This window comes from Talpa occidentalis, unplaced genomic scaffold (genome assembly GCF_014898055.3).
Source record: "Talpa occidentalis isolate TD23 unplaced genomic scaffold, MPIMG_talOcc4v2.1 talOcc4.2, whole genome shotgun sequence".
Classification (NCBI taxonomy): Eukaryota; Metazoa; Chordata; class Mammalia; order Eulipotyphla; family Talpidae; genus Talpa; species Talpa occidentalis.
The window spans coordinates 137311437-137333873 of record NW_023602073.1 but is presented as its reverse complement, the minus strand read 5'-3'; the positions used below and the strand labels follow the sequence as shown (position 1 = coordinate 137333873).

Genomic DNA, 22437 nt, shown 5'->3' with positions numbered 1-22437 from the left:
GAAAACCATTATAATTTTTAGATAAAAGAACAATTTTGTAATTTAGTTGTCACATTTTGAATGTAAAACTTAATAGCTGTTTGCCACATACTATTCTCTACTCTTACTAAAAGTCTTTTTTCCCAAATTCTTCAGTTTATGTGCCTTTAGACAAAATCTCATCAATTTAATGGGCTTCCTTATAGATTTTCTTTTATGCATACACACGTGTATATACACACACTCATAATTTTTAATAAAAATTTGAGTCTATTATTATTATTCTACAACAAAAATATTTAATTAAATATGGATACTTGGATATATTTACATATATATGTCTTTATGCATTTTTTACATATTATATAAATACACAATCATAAATAATTCTTGCTGGGTGCAGAGAATAATTAATTAATGCACCCATGAGACTAACCCCACAGTAAGTTGCAATGAGTTACTATGCAAGTCATTCAGTTTTCTTCTAAAACCCACATTTATCCATAATTATCTTCCAAATCTGAAAGTAAAAAAAATATACTTCACAGAATTAATATATTCTAAAATGGTAAAATCTGTTTGAAATAACCTAAAAATCTATATCTAATATTCAGATGACAATGATTTATCACACCTGTGTGCAAAGCCTTATTTAAAGACCAAAATTATAGCTGCTCTTAAAAAGAAGTTCCTCTTTCAAGTTCACCATATTTACCACAAAGTACAAAGTCTTTTTTCCCTTTTTTTCTTCAGTCATGCAACGTGTTATTTATAGAGTAAACATTCATGAGTGGAAAAGCATTGGCAAATGCAGAGATAGCTAAACCGCTTACTGTTAATTCTTGCAGGTTTTTTTGCAGCTCAGTGGTTGATCTCTTCTGCACAGTATTCTCAGCCTTCGTTAACCAACAAATAAGCTCATCTAGTCTTTTTCTATATTCCATCACCTGCTTACTTTCTCCTTTTAACCTAAAAGAATACACCACCATTGAAATATATTGAGAAAAATCATCCAACTTGACCAATGATTATATATTTGCTTTGACATCCTGATTCACTAACCACAAAAGAAATATCTAATTATTGTAATATGTGTTTGAATGTGTTAATAGTAATGCCAAAGATTACTTGATAAGAACAATTCTTCCTTCATCAAATTCGATTTCTTTTTTTTTATAAGTTTTTTTTTTTAGATTTATTTATTTATTTATACAAGCACTGGGTACAGTCAGAAGTATGGGAGGGTGAGAGAATTCACCAGAGCCTGAGCGGAGAGTAGAACAGGCAGAGTGACGAAATACACTGCTGAGGGGAGCAGCGGGTGGCAGGAGAGGTCTGCGCACCATGTGGAACCCTCGCTGGATTGAACCAGCGCTGCATAGGCTGCGGGCAGCTTTGCAACCCAGCGCTCAACCGCTGCACCATCGGGAAGGCCCAGATTCAATTTCATTAAATTAAAAAACATTGCAACTAAAGAATGTTATGTTCTCTTATGATGGATTACATAGAAATTTAATACAAAGGATTTTTTTAAGAAGCTAGATGCTACTGTACATCATAATGGACTGCATAAAAAAAATGAAAAATGTCTTTATCTAATATTAACAAAAAACACATAATTTTCTCTGAGTACTCCATGGAGACAGAAAGTTATCATTATATGAGAGATTATTCACATCAGGTGGCAACTGTTTACTGATTCACAGGAAAGAAAGAATAAGAACAAGGCAAGATTCTAAGAACTGGACATTTTTATAAATTACGAAAGACCAGGAAAAAATGGAGATCTGGTTAATTTGTTAAAATAAGTACTTAAATATAGCACTAAGTTTTAAAAGAGACCTAAAAAAAAACAAAGTAAAAGTTTTAAAGAATTTAAGAAAACAAATAGTCATATGAATATGAAAGTGGAGCAGCCTTAATTAGATTCCTTAAATGCTATAAGAATAATATTTGTAAGTATATAAACCATCTGTCAGAAGATAAGAATATGATTAGATCTCATATGACAAACAGATATGTATTTTTAAGAAAGGGCTCAAAAGCTATTTAGAGCTTGTTGGTAGGATCATTATTTTGTAACTGCAGTCATTAGCTGTTGGTTTAAAAATAGAAAGCAATTTTTTAATTAATTACATTATCAGCCTCTTTAACAATTGACATTTTTATGGCTACAACTTTGTCTTTTCAATCATAATAAAGACTTCATCGTGTACTATGTAAAATGCTAAATAAGTGCTTGTACATTTAATCGTCAATAATATTTGAAGGAGAATGTTTCAATGTTTAAAAAAACAATGAAAATCCCTACAAAATCACAAGTTTTCATTTTTAAGCATCAATCAAGACAGAACATAGCCTGTCCAGATTAATAAATAAATAAAGCAATAGTACTAATTATTAAGACTTCTAATACCAAACAGGTAACTTGCCTTCTGTAAGGAAGAGTCCTTAACATTTAAAAAACAGTTCTGGAAACCCCTAAAATACTATTGTAGATTATTTGTTTCAAAAAAAAAGTCTGAATTTAAGTTTTCCAATGTCTCATAATCATAACTTATTTAATAATCTGAAAGTAGATGTATGAAAGAAACTAAAATTATCAAGTAATCTCAGTAAGACCTATTTGAGTTAAGACAAAGCTTTTGTCTCCAAACTAGCTAAATATAATCTACATTTTATATGTTATCCCTAATAGTAAAAACAAGTTATAAATTTATGTTCAAACAGTTGATAACAATTGCTCATTTTGGAACAACACCATAAACTGCTGTACTAGACAAAAGTTTTACTGTAGATAATGAAGTCAAAAACTAACTCAACTGTGTGCTCTTCCTCAATGCCTTTGATACTAGCACACACACAAACCCTAAAGTTACAAAGTATCCCCAAGTTAACTTCCAACTTGAAATGAAGCTGAGCATGAAATTATGAAAACAAATATTGCTTTAATTGTAATACATGTGGAGAAATGATTCACGATTCTTTTCTCTTCCAAAAAAAATGAATAAAATATGTATTAGCTTCATTTTCTTAGTTCCTGGAGCAATAATTACCACACTCCATGGAGATCCATTTGAAAATCTTTACGGCAATTTCTGCATTTATTGTTAATACTATGCCAGCAGGTGCATTTTTTCCTTAGGAAAAATGTATCATTTTCCAGCTGGAGAAAATCTCTATGCAAACTCATCAGTCTGGCATGTAAGATCCAATGACACAGTTTCCAGTCCTGGTCCTGATCCCCAGAATCCTCTTCTTACCTACCCTTTGGAGATGTCTTTCCTGGCCATACATATTTCACGTTTCTCACTTTACCTGTTCTGCTCTGTTTCCTAGAAGGTCCTCCCCAGGATGCAGTGGTGGGAAAATGCTATCAATGTTTCAAAGCCAGTTTTAGAATCCTTCCCTCAATGCCTGAGCTCACAACCCACCAGCCCTGCCTCTATGTCAACACTGCCTCTTCTTAATGATGTTTTCTTGAAGCATGCCATGTCAGTATTCCCTTTAAACAGTTTCGTTGTTCCAGCCTCTGTGTTCCTTAGTCACCCCTGTATCCCCAGTGCTAAACAGACTCCATAAATATCGATCGAATCAATCATTAGCAAAATTCAGTAATAACATGTTTGGAGAATACGTTCTTGGTTAACTTACTATTATAAACCCTAGATATTCTGAGTGTTTGCTGTATGAGTGAGTACTGAGGGCATAAACATTTTACAAACACTGTTTCATTAAATCCTCATGATACTACTCTGGGATGATATCGCAGCCTTCCTTTACACAGAGGGACTTGGCCAGAGAGCTCTGTGGTTTTCCTATGTTTGTATAGCCCAGTATTTGAGGGCACGAGATAGCACCACTGCTAATTTTCAATGACACATTGGAAAAGTAACTTAAACTCTTCCTTCTGAGCCTTAGTTTCTAAAGCCTCACAGACCCTCGGCGGGCAACTGTGAGAATTAAAGAAGGCAGCATGTACAAGATGCCAAACCTGCCTCTGCAACCTAACAATTTCTCAAGCAAAATGCACCATTATTTGTCTCATACCCAAACACACAAAATAATAAATGTTAATTTATTTTAAAAAGCAACTATAGGCCAAATATTCACACTTAAATATTTTGTTATAATACTGAACTTTGATAAAGCAGTAGATTGACCTTTAACAAAACAATCATTTATCACTAAAATAACACATCATCTACAGAGTTAGCAGAAAAATTGATGGTTGGGACTTTTTAATCCAAAAACTCTCATAAACCCCCCCCCAAAATATCATTAATGAGAAGGAATGTATTATGCAAAGTAGAACTCCACTAAATCTTGATTGTCTCAAAAGAAGACTTCGAATTTTTTTAAGAAGCTAGAAAATAATATGTATAATGTTGAGTATTGTACTTACTGGTAATAAAACATCTTTGTCATCAAAAGACACCCTAATCAAATCTGGGACATGGTAAGATAATCTGACAGAAAAACCAACTCTTTGGTTTATAATATCGTGTATGTTATCTTATTAAAAAGAATAAGAAGATAGAGAAGGAGCAAATACTGGTAAGTTAGGGAGGTATTTAATATACATTAATGGCAGGTTATGAAAACTATAAAAATGTTCAGCTTTATAGTTTGTAGAGTTATTTTCAGTATCAGTAACTCTAAATGAACAGCAGGTCTTAGCAATAAAGAAATATGAATTAGCAAAGCTAATGAGGCATCAGAATACGGTTAGGAGTATTAGTCTTACAATTTAAAAAACATGAAGTTTATTATATTACATAGGAACTGTATTATTTACAAAGCTCTGGCATCTACAGAGAGAAGACACCCTGTGACACTCACAATGGCCCAGGGAGAGGGGAAACAGAGGAAGGCAGTGTGGTCTGGTCTGCAAATAAGTGAGAAGCCAGACCCTGTGGACAGAAAGTCAGAGTCAAGTCCAAAACATTATTTCAATTACTGTGATTTCCTGTCACAGTACCACCAAGTTATCAAAAACACTCAGAAGTAAGAGGAAGCAAGGTATTTTTTACGTGCATGCTATGTGAGTAGAAAAGTGAGATTTTACAGACAGTCCAAAAATACAGTAAAGGCCGTGTTCTAAAAATACTGAACCTGGATAATGGAGGCCTTAAATGTGAGTAAAACTCCTACTATAATATTAGATGGCAAAAGAACTTTGAACAACTCCAAGCGTAGTTTAAAAGCTCAGCCTGACACATCTTTCCCTGGAACCTCCAATTATACAACTAAATCACCTTGGCCTTCGATCCTTCACGTCAGCCACGATCGCACTCCAGCGGTGGTTTAAGCCTGCCAACTTGTCTTTCACGAAGCTTCCATCTGTGGGGAGCAGTTTCTGTACAATCTCATCCCCAGTTCTGTTTAGTGCTGCAACACTGGGCTGGTGGCTGCTAATCCCCTCTTCCAGTTCCTGTAACAGAGTGCAACCCAAGATTCATTCTGCTGGTAGCATATATTGTTTGGTTGTAGTAAGTCCACTCAGTAAATCCTTAAGGCTTCACCTTAAGGGTTGGAGAAACAACATCCTGGAAGGATATTTTATGATCACACCAAAAGAGGCATTTTAAAACACTCTAATTACATGTCAATGAACACACTAAATGGAACCTCTTTGAAATCTAACACCACCTCGTGAATGTCACCAGGCAAATACAATGAAAGAGGATAGGCTAATAATATAAAATAAATGACAGCTGTTTACAGTGCAGCATTAGCATCAAATGTTTGATTACAGTGAATTGCTTACCTTCTTCCAAACATGTGCTTGGAAGTATCTCTTACAAAATAAAAAGAAGCACAACTGTACAGCCCCATATACTTTTACATCCTACCACATATAAGTAAGCATCAATGTGCATTTTATTGAGACATTGCTTCACTGCTCAGAAAATTTTAAGCAACGGATTAAAGAGGAATATTTTAAAGTCAAATTTAAACACTTGTTTATGAGAAAATGATGAACATGTTGATGAGAAAAACAAAAGCATTTTCTAACTCCTCTCGAATCTTCCACCTAAAATGTATTTTAAAAAAGGAACAATTTTTAACAATGGTAAATAGAAATTTTGCTGATTATTTTTAAAGACCTATTGTTATGGGCAGAACTAACTTAGCTATTGTGTTATATTTTCCCAAGACTGAATTAGACTTACAATGAGCAGCTGCCCTGACATAGCTTAAGAATAAGCTACCTTATGATAATTATCAATGATACAAAGAAAAATAAGATGCCTAAATGTTTAAGTATACAACACAGAAGTATGCATATATATTGCTATTCTTAATAGAGTCTTGGGTACAAAATTTTTTAAATGCTACTCTGAATATAAAATTTTCCAAATAGAATGGTTTTTTACATTAGCCACCAACAAGAATCATTTATTTAAATGTCTTTAAAAAAATTTCTAAAACCTCTGAGACTAGAAACTTGATCTAGAACAAAATTTACAAATTATAATAGTCCTAGAAAAAAATTAATATATTTGTTCCCTACTTCTGAAATCTGTCTGAAATGCCAACACATGACATAAATAGGCCCCCTTTCAGCAGGCCCCCATCCTCTGACATCAAACACCTACCTGCTGATGTCTCCTGGCTCTCTCTAAGTCCAGACCACCATCTGGAGCACAGGTATCAGCCAGCAGCTCTTCAGCTTCCGTTAGCCACTGTGCGAGGTCATTAAGGTCACAATCGAACTGTCTCCATTCTTCCACAGCTCTATCAAGATAACTGGGGGATGACAAACCAAATAAAATAGGTGTTAAACTTTCAGGGACTGTCTAAAAGCAATTTTTTCCAAAAGGAAATTCAAATTTCATTTCAAATGAAAACCCTGAAACGAGTGAATTCACAGCTCACAGCTCTGCAATACCAGTTTTCATCGTGAATTACAGTTAATAACTCCTCTTTAAGAAACCTGCCTCACCCTGGGAACTAAGCTGGCTGCACACACTACCATCCCTGCCCCTCTCTCTCACATACCTGCGTGCATATACTGGGCAGCTTTTGAATGGAAGACAGACTTCTCTGACTTGGAAAATCAAGATTGATTAGGTTTACCTGACCAACTTTAAACACTTAACATTTCAAATACCTTGAAATTTAAAATATGATTAATTATGCTAATCTTTTAGGGGGGAAAAATTGGCTTCCAGAAAACTGAGTTCCCAGCTAGAACAAAACCCAAAAAGCCCAAACCCTTCAAGATTCTTCTCAATCTATTATCTCTCTGTTATGGATGGAACTGTGTCCCCCAACATCCATATGTTGAAACTCTAGCTCCCAATGTGACTATGCTTACACAGAGGCCAATTGAGAGGTGGAGATAAAGTAACATAGGTAGGGCCCTCATCCCAAAAGACTGGTGAGAAGGGAGACACCAGTGATATCTCTCTTTACCCCCTAACCCCACAGAGCACAGAGGAACAGCCAAGTGTGGTCACAGCAAGAGGCAGCTGTGTCTTAGTCAGTAAGAGGGGCCTCACCAGAAACAAACTCTCTGGCACCTTGATTTTAGACTACCGGACTACATAACTTGAGAAAAAATAAATGTCTGTTGTAAAAGGCACCCATCTAAGGAATCTTGTTAATGCAGTCCCAGCAGACATCCTGTGTGATGACTCATCCTGAGTGTTCCATTTACCTGAACACTACTCAGCATGAAATGCCTGCAAAGTCCAGAGCAGGCAATGAGGCAAAGGACTATCAAAATTTCTAAATAGACCCAATTCCTTTAGAAATGACATGACGTAAAGTTCCAGGGCTTGTCGTATTTGGAATACAACATAAGTGTAAAAAGGAACAGCTTTTTTGGATAAAGATTCTTAAGAATTTCCTTCTGACTTCTTTGTTAGGGTAGTGGTGCAAAGAGAGGTCTGGAAGAGATCTGTGAGATTTTAATAATATTCATAAAATTTTGTATCCAAAAAACATAGTACTATTATTTAAAATAATAAAATGATCCCTGACATCGCTAACCACTACATAATACTTCTATATTCTCTTTCCATGAAAGTCATTTTGAAAGTTTCAGTTCGTATTTGCTGACTACCCACAGGGTAGCAACATTCGATAGGGTGTGACAAAAACAGGAGGACTTCCAATTAAACACTGTGAGAAGATCAGTCAGACCATCTTCATTAAATTGTATAAAAATGTGCTATAACTAACAAACACAAATTCTGACTCTCAAGTTGCCACAGTAATGAATAGAAAACATTGCTGAAAAGGATTTTACATATATCTAAAGATTTTGAAATATAAATATTAAATTAGTAAAGAGGATTATCATTATAACCAAATTTCAATTAAATTTCAAATAAATTCAAGCAGCTATGGATTCAATAGAGAAGAATTGTATAAAAAAGAGGATATCCACATTAGGTAGGATTTGTAAAGTCAACACTTCAAGCTAATCCAGCCAACTGGGATGAGGAGGCAGCACGGAATCATGAAGAACTACGGACTTCAGAAAATTTGAGCCTCATTCCAACCTTGGTTTGGACTTGAACTAGAAACATGTTTGCTATATCTGAAATTCTAAATGGCTTGCTATCTCTCCCCACAAGTTCATTTCACAACCAACATTCTCCGTCCCTGGGAACGGTACCACCGTTATCTAGGTCTTCAAGCCAAAGACTAGAGGTCATTTTTCATCCACCTCTCTTCCATCAGTCACCGTATGTGCCCCATCCAGCAACCATTCCACTTGCACAGCAACTGCCCTAATCAAGTTACCATATGAGACAAACACAGATTGTTCACCTAGCTTCAGTCTTGTTCTCTACCAATTCATCCCTCCATCAGTAAATTCCCTTGTCATTTCCTTATTAAATATTGTGATGGTTCCCTAATGTTCTCAGAGTAAAACACAACACAAACTAATTCCCATGATACACAATAAACCTCTGCTATGGTCCTGTCAGATCATTCTCTTTCATCTCTCTGCGATGAGTTCCAGGTCTACTGGATTATGTTCATTTCCATAAAAGCATCAAAATCTCTCTTACCTAACCTTATACAATACTGTCCCCCTCCAATTCCTTCCACTATCTAACTTCATAATATCCACGAAGCCTTCCCAGATTCCTCAGGATTAAAAATATGGTATTTTACTTGTCCCCATCCTAGCACTATGCACTGTTTAAAAACTTTTTCTATTATAGACCTTTGGGTCCTTAAAACTAGACTGTATCTATTTACTGTATCTGTCCTCTAATCCTTTTTTTTAAAGATTTATTTATTTATGCATACAAGAGCTGGGGTACAGTCCATAGGTGTGGGGGTGAGAGGATTCACCAGAGACAGTGGGGAAAAGAACAGGCAGATTGACCAAAGTACACTGCTGAGGGGAGCAGTGAGCTAGTCAGGAGAGGTCTGCTGTGCCATGTGGGTAGCTCCCTGGCCAGGGCTCAAACTCCTGCTGCAGTGGCTGTGGATAGCTTCATTGGTTGCGTCTTAAACCCTTGTGCCACCAGTGAGGCCCTTCTAATCCTTTATAACAACCTACATGAGGCTTGCAATAGTCAGCACTCTAGTACTCCTCAAATACATGAGACAGAAAGGTAGGTGGACAGATGAAGTCTTTTCCATGGTACAAAGGAATTCTAAAACTATTTTTAAGTGGTGGAAAAAGAAGAAATAGTGGAATTAGGGAGAAAAACTATTTCTAGCAGAAGATAGAATTCTAAGTAAGAATCAGAAACTGGGAAGGTAAAGAAAATTTTAAATAAGTTCATATGAAATGAAGATAACTTTTTTTTTTTTTTAGCAATATGCATATGGTATTAGAAATCAGGTCATCTGGAGAACATCGTTAAAAAGCCTCTCTGCCTATAATGAGATGTCCAAACTTGGTTCACACAATAGTGAGAACCACCAAAAAAACCAAAAACAAAAAAAAACACACAGAGGATAAATATCTGAGCAAACATTCATGCATTCATGGACGAGGATACACAAGGACCCCAGGACCCAGGATAACAAGGAATACCTACTTTAAATAAAGGAAAGATATCTATCAAGTAAAAGGGAGCTCCATCATTTGTTCAAAATGGTTCTAATTGTAAACCATTGTTATCTCAATTTAAAAAAAACACAATTTTTAAAAAATTGCTATTTTGGGAAAATGTGAAAACTAATGCCAGGAACCACTGCAGAGTAGACACAGGTAATTCTCAAAGAAAGATGAGCTGTTTTATTTTCATGGTAGTTATCTGACCTCTACCAACTGGCTATAAAGTTTTATAGGAAAAAAGCACAGGTATCTGGTGTAGATTAATAAATCTGGTGATCACCTGGAGAGATTATAACTGATATGTAAAACCATGAAGGTACAAGACATTTGTTATTGTATTGGGTTTTATAAATGGAACAGCAGAATAAAAAGGGAAACTCACATATTGCTTGTGCAAGGTGGATAAACATGAACAGAGAAAAAGAAATTTTAGGATAGGTTACCAAGATTGCAGGAGAAAAAGAAAGCAAAAATTAGGACTAAGACCATATCAATTAATGCAACAAAGTGTTGGGGCAAATAATAAGACAGATAATACCCGAGAGCAGAGGTGATCAAGTAAACAAAGAAAACAAAATAATAAATAGATATCAGAGAGATTTTTGTAATTAAGAAATACAGTACTAGGTTTAAAATTTTGAAAGCTCCCACATTTTCAAAAATGTAACATTTTTATAATGAAGAAAATGACAAAATTATCTGCAATGAGCATAACTAACCAACAATGATCTTGAAATTCTACCATTTTGGCTTGATGCACATATGCAAGCAGCATACTTGGGAGAAAAAAGAAAAGTTGTCATGATAAACAAGTGATGACAGGATACTGAAAAAGGCCAAAATAATCTATTTTATATTCATGCTCACATGCACACACACACAGGGTGTTGAAAAAAGCTACCATCCACTGACTGAGCAGTATAAACATCACGAAAACACAAAGCTACCAAGAGATAGCCCTGGAGAGAAAAGTGTAGAAAAATCTTTAAAATTTTATGAGGGCACAGAAAGGGACCCAAACAATGAGGGAAAGACTACACTTGAAATTGCTCTTTTTTTAATGAATTGATTGAAATGATTCTAAAACATTGCTAGAACAAACATAGAAAAAGACTATGAAATTGAAAGAATAATTAGAGAAAATTTGCTTTTACTGAATGAAAAAATTTCATAATGCTTTAAAAATGAAAATGTGGTATTAGACTAAAACTAATGATGTGAGATGACAAAATTAGCCAGTTTTAAAATATGAGCTAGGACTATATTTAAAAAATATGATAAAGGAAGTATATCACCAACAATAAGGAAGAGCTAAATAATATTTTATAAAAGTACAAGTCAACCATTTTGAAAAAGAAAAGCAAAATATTTGAACAGAAGAGTGTTTCTTAACTTGGAGACCTTCATATACACTTTTGGCAGGAGTGTGAAACCATTTTTGTGATATAATGATAGCATTAAAAGTTACTTTTTAACCAGTTAGTCTTCATCTTATCAAGTCAAGTTAAACAGCAAGAATAAGCATATATTCCCTAAATGCACAGAGATGATTCTAAATATCCATACAAAGATATATACCAAAGGGTCATTAAAATTTTTCTTCTCAAAGACCATACAATCATATAGAAGTGTAGCAAAAATAAAAGATAAAGAACATGATGCCTTGTTTTTGCGTGTATGCCTCCAAAGTGTTCCGACTGTATTTTTCTGCATGAACTTTATATTGAGCTATTTACACCATATTGCCTTTCCACTCCATACAAAGTTATTGCCAAAAAAAAGGTATTGCTTGTATTTCTGCATGCAGACCTGGTTAAAATCTCAAAAGAGGAAGTTCAAAAGCATTCCATTAAACAGGAGGGTATTTCAAATGGGGGCTTAGGAATATATATATATATATATATAGTTTCCAATTACCTGTAGATGTCTCTGTTCTTCACTCACTTTAGTTCACTCACTCACTTTAAAGTGAACATTAATGAAAATATGTGTAAAGTGTTTTCTTTTTTTTAAAGATTGATTTATTTATTTATACAAGCACTGGGTACAGTCAGAAGCGTTGGAGGGTGAGAGAATTCACCAGAGCCGGAGTGGGGAACAGAACAGGCAGACTGACGAAGTACACTGCTGGGGGGAGCAGCGGGCGGCAGGAGAGGTCTACGTGCCATGTGGGACCCTCGCCTGGTGGCCGGGGATCGAATCGGTGCTGCATAGGCTGCGGGCAGCTTTGTAGCCCAGCGCTCAACCGCTGTGCCACCAGGGAGGCCCTGTGTAAAGTGTTTTAAAGAAATGGTCATATTAAAAATTAGAGATGCTGCTTTCAATTATAAGATGTTGTGTTGCAAATGGTCATCTATATATAAACTACTTCTTTGTTCTTTAAGGAAATACATTGATCAAAATTTATTAAACAGAGCCTATAGTGAGGTTGTGAAATATATTACTATTAATGTGCATTTGACCTTGATTTTGGCCAATGATTTCATAAGCTTTTTAACAAAAAATAAAACTAAATATTAATTTGGCTGACACATACCCTTTATGATCATTGTACATTCTGTTAACTCTGTCCCATTTTGCATTCAACTGAGTAAGTGTATCCCGGATCTGAATGGCTTCAGGTCCAGAAGCTTCAAGGATAACATCTGGCTGTTTTTCATGAATGACTGCAATCTGTTCTCCAAGTTTGTCCAGTTGGTCCTTGATATTCTACAATATATTGTCATTCATTAACAAAACCCATCAAAGAAATAAAACAAAGAAATCATACATAACCAAGTATTATACTGCATAATTACTCAAATTATAATGAAACAAAATAACAGTTGCTCATCAAAAGTGGAAATTTTAAAAAGTAAGACTCTGTAAAGGTGTTAGAGTGAAGAATGTTACGTAATATTCAAATGGTGGCAAAAAAAATCCTCACACATGTTCAAAGTGGTATTTGTACAGGACAAATAAAAAGCTTCAATAACATTCTACAAAGGTAATGAAATGTTTAAAGCTGGAATTAAATACCTCATAATGCTAATTAAATGATAGAAATGAGTTATCAAATGTATTAGCAATTTTATTGTGACTTTTTTACATAAATGTAATCAAATCACACAAAAGTCCTTGATGGTATTTAATAGTTTTGTGAATTAACTAAAACTTCCAGCTCCTGTATTAACTTGCAATCACATACCATTCCATACCTCAACAGCTGGCCAATCTTAAATCATTAATGATGGCATACTAAATGCTAGCATTTTACATCAACTGACAATTACACTTATAATAAGGAAATATGGTTTGTGCATATTTGACTTAAAAAGTCCCTGATGTTGTAAAAAGTAATTGCGTACTTAAAAATTCATATATATTTTCTTTAATTTTTATTGAAGTGACATTGCATTATAACATTATATAAGTTTCAGGTGTGCCTCATTATAAATCAAGTCTGAATATATTATAATAAGTTCACTACTAAAAGTCAAAAATTAAAATTTTTGGTATTTCATTGGTGAATATCAGAAAGGTCTGTTATTCATACACACTGCTAACTCCAAAAGTTATAAAATCATCTAAGTAGGAACAATGACAAATTCCCCCCTTATTTCTTTATTAACTGTGCTTAAACCAATGCAGTGTCTGGAGATTTACCTTCAGAGAATCTTCATGAAAAGAGAAATCTTCAAGGACAACAGCGCTCAGCTCTGGAGTATTAAGTGATAATTCAACATCATCCATGAAAAGCAAAACTTTGTTAATTTCAACTAGGTAATCTGTGGGGAGAAATGCTGATCGAATTCCAGAAGCAAGTTGACCTGTTTTCCTTTGTCGAAGAGGGGTTACCTATAAAAAAAAAATTTAAAATAACAATAAAGCACACCTCTAAAAATATCCCCTCAATGAATATGAGAAGTTTAAAAAAAAAAAAAAAAACCACAAGACTATTTTGTGGAGGAATTCAATACCATGACCCAGAATCAAAAAACTAAGTTTTAATTGTTTATATACTAGCTCTTCATTGGTACAGACACCCTTAGCAATCTGTATTCTAATTTTTATTTGTAGCCTGCTGTTGAACAATACAATAATCCCAATCTCTGAGAACAGTACTACAGAACCCAACTTATAAAATTAAAAAAAATAAATAAATTTACAAAAAAACTATAAAAACTGGCCTGCTACAAAATCAAAAAGCATTATCAACAAATGCCAAAAAGTCTGATATCACACTGGCCTATTCTTCCATACAATAAAACTAGAAAAAACTAAATAAAAAAATGACATGATGTAAAAAATTAAAAAAAAAATTTAAAAGATTTTTAAATAGATTTCCAACATGTTAAATTCAGACAGATTCTAAGCTGACGAGAAGACACAGTATTCTCTGTGCCCTCTTGTCAGAGTGTTCTAAGTGACTACTTAACTCCTAGATGGCTAGATTTTAATAAATGCTTTCACTACTTTCAATGACCAAAGTGCATTTATCCATGAGGTAAGGTATCTTCCTTGACTCTCACTATGTTCCTCTGGTGACTTGCTAAAAAACCATCCCTCTATAAATTCAAAGATAACAGTGCAAGTTATCATAAAAACAAATTCATAGAGTTAGTGCTCCTAAAAGTGGTTGCAATTCCTAAATGAAACCAAGATTCAAAACTAAGGACACTGAGTCAAAAACATGCTGTTACACCTAGAATTCTATACAATTTGTCTCCTAGATTTAAAAAAAAAAAAAAATACTACTTTCACCAACTGAAGGGCAGTCCTCAATAGGCCAGTTAGAAATACACTTCTGGATTCCGACTTTATCCACAGGATTATTTAGACTTCCCACTAACACTAATTTTATTATCCTAATGCTACATGTTCACATTTTATTCAAAAAGCATTTCTAGATATTTACCCATAGGTCTGAGAATATAAATTATATTTTTAAACAAATACAAGAGAATTTTGACATAAATTATATGTCCACCCAGGAACCCATTTTGAATAAAAAGATACTGAGTATTTTTTAAGTACAGAAAAAGGTTTAAATAATTCTTTTCAGAATTTAAATTAAAATAGGCCATTTGGGGGAAAGGTCACTACAGAAAACTCAGTTGTTCCCCTGCTTTAAGGAAAAGAAAATAACAAAGGAGATTTAGTTGAGTAATTGTGTCAGAAGGTTGTAATAAAAAGCTGGAACCCATTCTCCTGCTTGATTTTCTCATCTATGAGAGAAAAATTTTCTCTAAAGCCTTCATTGGTATAGACGACAGATTCCCAGTGATGGGGTAAGTGCTGTAGGCCAGAGCCTGCAGCACGCTCCTCTCCAGCATCTTGTCTCACTGCTGCGTAACTGGTGAGACCCCAAGAGCCTGACAGCCTCAGAGTCACGACTGCGCCAGCACCCTGTGTTGCCTCTTCCCCCACACAACAGGTCATCCCTCCGCATGGCTGTGTGTACCTGAGGCTTAGGGAAGCTAGGACACCAGTAGCTAATGTACACAGAAACATCCCAAATTTGAAAGAAAATAAAAAAAGCTTATCAACAACTGTGTTTTTCTATTCAGAGTTTAAGAGGTCATCTAGGCCCTCCTAAGCCTCCATATTCTTGGAGCTGTCTCACATGTTCAAGACTCAAACATGTGCTTTCTCTATTCCTAAAATAGATCTATCCCAAGAGAGTGATCAATCAAAATGCCCTAGGAGAAAAAGCAATCCCTGCAGTCTGACCCAGACATTACCTCTGGATAATTTTGTTTTTTCAAGAATTCTGCTAAGACACACACAGAAAAAGACCAATATACTACAAAGCGGCATTAAAATCAGAGAGTTTCATGATATAGGTCATGTCATACAGCAAGCTAAATTCCAGATAGAGTAAATAGTATATTTAAATAAACACTTTTTAAAATTTTCTAAGTTTTGCTTTTATCAAAGCATATGAAAAAACTGGAACACAGAACTGAATATTCATCAACTCTCTGGAGAAAAAGGATGTTTAGATCACGAAACAGGCTTAAAAAATCATAAAGGAAAAATATAGTCATGTGTGGATAAACAAAAAGTTTAAATGGTTGCATAATAAAGGTAAAGTAAGAAGTTAAAATTAGTAATATATTTTATAGCAAATATAACAAGAGGTAATTATCTGTATTTTATACAGAGCTTATACATATTTTTTTAAAAAACAGTAATACTCTAGTAAGCAAATGGGAAAAGGTCATTAGATGCAAATTTCAAATTAAAAAATGAGTCCTGCAAACTGGTGGTTCTTAATTCTGACTACACATTAGAATAATCTAGGAAAAAAAAAAATTAAGTGCTCATATTTAGGTTCAACCTGAAAGATTTAGATCTAACTGGTTTGGGGGTAGATTTGGGAATCTGATTTTCTTTAGAACGCTCCAAGTGATTCTAATGTTCACACTTAGGAAGCAGATTTTAAAACCACAGATTTCAAGAAGCACATAGATTTAAAAAAATAAGAACAAAAGCCTTTTAATTATAGTAACTAATTCTAGTGAAACCAAAGTGAAATGAACCTGTAATAGCCTATATTAGTACTTCAGAAAAACAAATTTACATATATATTAAAAGCCCCAAAATCATTTCTATTGTGGACCAGTAATGATTGCTGATTTGGGACCCAAAGATCAATGGGTTATGTCCTGAACCTTTAAAAAAAGTACTTGGGAAAGAGATCACTTTTGAAAGTAACAATAAAGCAAAATACTATAATATAATCTGAAAGATGTCAGGAATAAAAATGGAGTTGAGAATTAAAAGTAACGCAACACACTTTCCAGGCAAAATAAGGTGACAAAACCTACTGCAATGAAGAGGACTAAAACTGATTAGATCCCAGAGTGGCTAAGGTGCTGTATTTTAGGGGAAATGCGAAAAAAAACAAGCATAGCTATGCTACATGGTGAATGACAGTGAATCAAAGAAGCTGGAGGTCAAAAATAGTGACAAGTCTGACACATAAAACTTGTTCTTTATTTTGTGATATTTTCCTGAACACCAAAGAAATGACATGGTCAGTTATGACTTGGAGGTGGAAGAGACACATAATTCTGAGGAAAAAAAATAGAGGATGGGTTAGCCTTAAGAAAATCCAGACAGGATGGTGTTTAAGCCCTTGTTCTAAGTGTGAGGAATACAGTGTGTGAGAATACAGTGTGTGAGAAATAAGTTGGGGGTATTTTTAGGATTCTACCTTCAAATAATGGATAGTTTTAAAGTAATTATCAGAGGTAACAAAGAAAGTAGGAACCATGGTTGGAGGGGGTTGGAAATAGCAGGCTCAGCCAACGGCATGTTATAACATGGTAGCAGATACAGAGAGAAACATCCAGTAGGCAACATGTCAGGAGCCTGCAATCTTCTATTAGATTCCAGCATCTTCAAAATGTAAAACTGGTTCTAGAAGGATTAGCAGACAACAGACTCCTGGGAGCACCAGAACACTTACGAAGCAGCTGGGAAGACGGCCATTGGAAAGGGAGCTGGAAGTAAACGGTTTTCTTAAATATAAATCATAGTTTATCAATTTACCAATTTAGTTATCTGTAAAGTAGAATTTTTTTCCCAACATGGTCTAGATGTCCACAAACAAAATACAGAACCAAAGGAGGAAGTTATTTCCAAAAGAGATCAATAACTTCTAGGTTTAATACTTCATTAGAAATCTAAAAGAAAAGCCCATTAATAATATTTTGTTTCTATTTTCTTTGAGTCTGGTCCCATCCAAAAATACAAACTTATCTAATAATATACAGTTGGAAGGAGGAGATACCCTTTCAAGTGATCTGTCTTGTCCATGAATGTAGTAGCAAACAGCTGAATGGCAAGGGCGGGATAAACTATTGAAAAAAAAAAAAAAACAGATTCCCCATGACAATACCTTAGTTTTGTTGTATTTTTTGTGTAAAAGTAACAACTGTGAGCGGATCTTTTCTTTTTTATTGTCTTCCATTGGTTGACGTAACATTTGCTCTCCTCTTTGAAGAACTTTCTCAATCTGCATGCTCTCTTCATCCATCTGAATGTGTAAAAGAAAAAATTTACTCCAAAGAAAAATGTATTGGGTACTTGCTATCAGTTCACAAGTGTGAGAACTAACCCACAAAGTCTAAGTCAAAATACGTTAACCTGAATGATATGTCACTAACATGTATGTTTTCCTTAAAACATTTCATATTGGAATTTAAAATATCTCCTAAAGAATGCTAGACCCGCAGCAATTAGACAGCACTAAGATAATGCTATCTTTAGATAGATTTATGCATTGCATAAATCACCTGGCAATCTCACATTGACACTCATCAGAAAACCACATTTGGATCAGTTCTGTCATGTTTGGCAGATTTTCTGGGCAAACATCTTTGAAGTAAAAATATAATTAAAGAAGAAAAATGAAACATAATTTTGAAAATCCCCTCGAACTGACCTTTTCATCTTCATCACTGGATTCCAAGTGTTTCTCCACAAGTTTTAACATATTTTCTATATCATTTTCTAATACTTTCAATTCAGAAAAAGGCACATCTGCTTCAAATGCCTCGGTGGTGACCAGACTTTGGTATGAGGATGAGTCCTGGCCAATTAGCAACTGTAGAAGGAAAAGTGTTCTTTAAAAATGGATTCTTAACTTGATCTTCTGTCATTAACCAGGAGAGTGTCAGGAGAGGGACTAGTATTGAATTGACTTAATTTCATTCATTCATACAGCAATAATTATATCAATTTGGGCTTTTTGGAATTACCCATTTTCTCCAAGCTCTGCCCAGGGATAGGAAACTGTGTGCAAATGACTTGGTAACTTGAAATGCCATGTAGGGGATCTTAGACCACATGTGTGCACAGCAGGAAAAAGTTCCATAATCCAGCTGTCATCCCCATGACCTTAGACAAGATGAAATGGCACCAACCAGGTTAGGTCCATCCATTCTAAGGTCTCCCAGTCAACTTTGCCCAGTGGAAGTACCCTTGGATCTTGATACCCAAACTTCAAAGCACGTGTTTCTTAAGGTAGTATTTTCAGACAGTATTGAAAAACTTGGTATTTATTGGTTGAATGCAATGTAACATTAATAAAACTAAATTCAGGAATATAATTTGCCCTCACCTTTCATTATAGAGGCCTAAATTGGCACCTTTTAGTAGGACTCTTTGGGAAATCTATATAACAATCCTTATATGTACAACTTTTGCAACAATTTCAAGGCATTCTAAGAACTGAGCTTAAGAGCATACTAAGGGGCCTCCCCGGTGGCACAGTGGTTGAGCGCTGGGTTGCAAAGCTGCCCTCAGCCTCTACAGCACCAGTTCGATCCCTGGCCGACAGGAGAGGGTCCCACATGGCATGCAGATCTCTCCTGCTGCGCCCGCTGCTCCCCTCAGCAGTGTATCGTCAGTCTGCCTGTTCTGTTTCCCGCTCTGGCTCTGGTGAATTCTCTCACCCTCCCGTGCTTCTGACTGCACCCAGTGCTTATATAAATAAATAAATCTTTAAAAGACTTTAACAAAGCAATAGTTACAAAGGTACAATGAAAGTTTAAAATTGACCCACAATAATATTACAACCTATGATGCAAAGGAAACTCCAGAGCCATTAAAAATCATGCCAAAGTTCATCAGTGTCAGAGAAGTCTTTGGGGACTTAACTCTAGTGACAAGGAAAACAAAAGCAAAAATAAACAAATGGGACTACATTAAACTAAAAGTCTTCTGCACAGTAATACTGTCATCAAAACAAAAAGGCATGCTATTGAATGGTAGAAGATATTTGTGAACTATGCATTCAATAAGGAGTTAATACTCAAAACACTTAAAGAACTCCTAAAACTCAACAACCAAAAAGCAGATTTAAAAATGGTCAAAAGATCTAAATAGACATTTCTCCAAAAACGACACACAGATGGAAAATAGGCACATGAAAAAGTGTTCCCCCTTTCTTATTATTAGGGAAATGTAGACCAAAAACAACAGTCAGCTAATACCTTATACGTGTGGCTATTAGCCTAAAGATAAAAAACACAAGTGTTGGAGAGGATGTGGTGAGAAGGAAATTCTTGTGCTCTGTTGATGAGAATGTAAATTGGGCTACCTCTATGGAAAAACAATATGGAGAGTCCTCAAAAAATTAAAAATAGAAATTCCATACAATTATCTCATTTCTGAGTATTTACCTAAAGAATATTAAAACACTAGTTTGAAGACCCATATTCTTTGCAGCACTACTTACAACAGCCAAGAGTTGGAAAAACCCAAGTACTCATCAACAGACAATTGGATAAAAAAAAATGTAGTATATACAGATTGTAGAATATTATGCAGCTATAAAAATATTTTATTCTGACATTTGAAACAACATGGATGGACTAGATGATATTTAGTTAGTAAAGTAAGTCAGATGGAGGAAGATAAACATCATATGATTTCACTTGAGTAGTGTAAAAAGAAACAACAAAGTACATATAAAACAAAGATAAACATTTAGACTATAAGAGCAAATTATTGGCTATGAGAAGAGAAAGGGGAAGCAATGAGTGTCAACTGGGTAACAGGGGTCGTCAACAGGGGTCGTGGATGTAGGATGGAGCTGGAAAGATTTGATGGCTGACCTTACATAGTAGTACAAACATGCAATTATTGTCAACAGCTATACAATACTGCATGCCTGAAACTTATTAATGTTAAATGCAATACCATTTCAATATAAAAATAGATATTTAAAAAATATATATTATAAAAATCATGTCAAAGAATATAGAAAACAAGATAAAAATTTTTGACATTTTAATATGACATATATCTGAGTAACAAAAGACAGGTATGCCAAAAAGTTAACAGAGGTCATTTATGAGGATAATAATTTTGGTTCTTTATACTTCCTTTCACTCCATTTCTATGTCTTGTGCACTATGCTTTTATGTAACAAAAGTCGCCCATAGATCTATTGAAAAGAATAAGCAAGATGCGGTCTGACAGTGAAAAGGTTAGATCAAAACTAAGGAAGCTAAAAGTTGAAACAAGATTTTTGGTTTTGTTGAGGTGTGAATAATTTCAGTATATTCACAGGCTATGAAAGGTAGTTGGGTCTGTTTTATAAGATACACTAAATTAAAGCAGAGCTCGACAATAGTGACTTCCTATAAGAGGAGAGTCTTTCTTATTGATGACTTCAATACTTTGGTGCACAACTCTCAAGAGATGGAATAACTGAATACTCAATAAAATACCATGCACAGTTGGGATCCAGAAAAAGTCAGGATACTCTCACAAGTAACAGGATAACCCTCAATGTCAGTTACATTGTTTTGTTTTGTTTTCCCAGAAAGCCATCAAAATCTTTCCAGTCAAACGAAAATATTTCTTTCAAGCAATAAATTCATGTCAAGTATTGAGAACACTACAATAAAATGCTCCTTTCTTCCTCTCATGAAATAAGGGTAAGAAGAGAGAGAATGAGAAAAACACACTCAGAGAGAGAAAAATTATAATATGGTAACATAAGTAAACATATTTTTTTAGGAAGGATTTTACTCATTATTCTCTCAATTAAATTTATGAAGCAACTTGTAAATAGAAAAACCAATTATTATATAAAAATACAATGACTCACTTTGGCACTTTTGATGTGCTGAGACACCTTCTCAAAGTTTCTATTCAGTTCCGCTAACTTGGGCTCCACGAGCTCCTTGCCTGAGCCTCCACGTGCACTCATCAAAAGAGCGGCTTGATCTCGGACATTTTCCACTTGGAGGTGGGTTTCATCCAGCTCAGAAACTAAACGCTAATTAAAAGAAAACACAGAATTACCTCGTGGGATAATCATAACCATGCCAGGGTGCAAACTGAAGGTAGTCGAAAGAAATGTCTGGGAGTCCTAGTAAGAGATTCCAGCACAATCTGAGTAAGAGCTGTTCACACATAAGCCCCTGTATGCAGGACATCAGTCTTCCCCACAAGAATGGGAAGAATGTGCACACCGGGCACTTGGGGATCCACTAACGGGAGGACCACAGCCAGACTTGCCACTTCTGGGTGTGTCACTCCACCTTTGCATTTGTTACCTTCACAATTTCTTCCTGTTTACTTGCTGGTTTTTTCTCAATTTCATCCAACAGAGCTTCCGCTTGATAAAGCCAGGTACTTATGTGAGCAACATTCCCATCAAATATTTCCAACTGGTTCTGATGGTTCTAGAAAGGAATTAACAAATAAAATGCTGATACAATCATATGAAAAATAAGACAATAATATAAGAAACTATTTAAAAGACCTTCAAAGGGCCTTCTGAATGCTGAATCCCAAGAAGGGTTTCCACTTTGCTGCAAGCTTTTCCTCAGTAAGTCCTTCCTAAATCTGTACGGCTTTGCACAAGCACTTTTGTATTTCTTTGATATAGACCTCACTGAAATAAAAAGTTG

The 22437-nt window shown here is 34.9% G+C and overlaps 1 protein-coding gene across 1 annotated transcript in view; it reads right to left on the bottom strand.

Moving 5' to 3' along the window:
* Positions 1-22437, bottom strand: part of UTRN (utrophin) — a 473527-nt gene that overhangs the window by 254781 nt on the left and 196309 nt on the right. The window contains exons 36-44 of the mRNA XM_054698162.1: positions 22081-22209; positions 21630-21800; positions 18453-18614; positions 17907-18044; positions 13664-13855; positions 12555-12727; positions 6582-6732; positions 5238-5413; positions 813-948 (exon numbers count right to left, since the gene is read on the bottom strand). Of these exons, the coding sequence (XP_054554137.1) occupies positions 813-948; positions 5238-5413; positions 6582-6732; positions 12555-12727; positions 13664-13855; positions 17907-18044; positions 18453-18614; positions 21630-21800; positions 22081-22209 (1428 nt within the window). The remainder of the gene's footprint in view (positions 1-812; positions 949-5237; positions 5414-6581; positions 6733-12554; positions 12728-13663; positions 13856-17906; positions 18045-18452; positions 18615-21629; positions 21801-22080; positions 22210-22437) is intronic.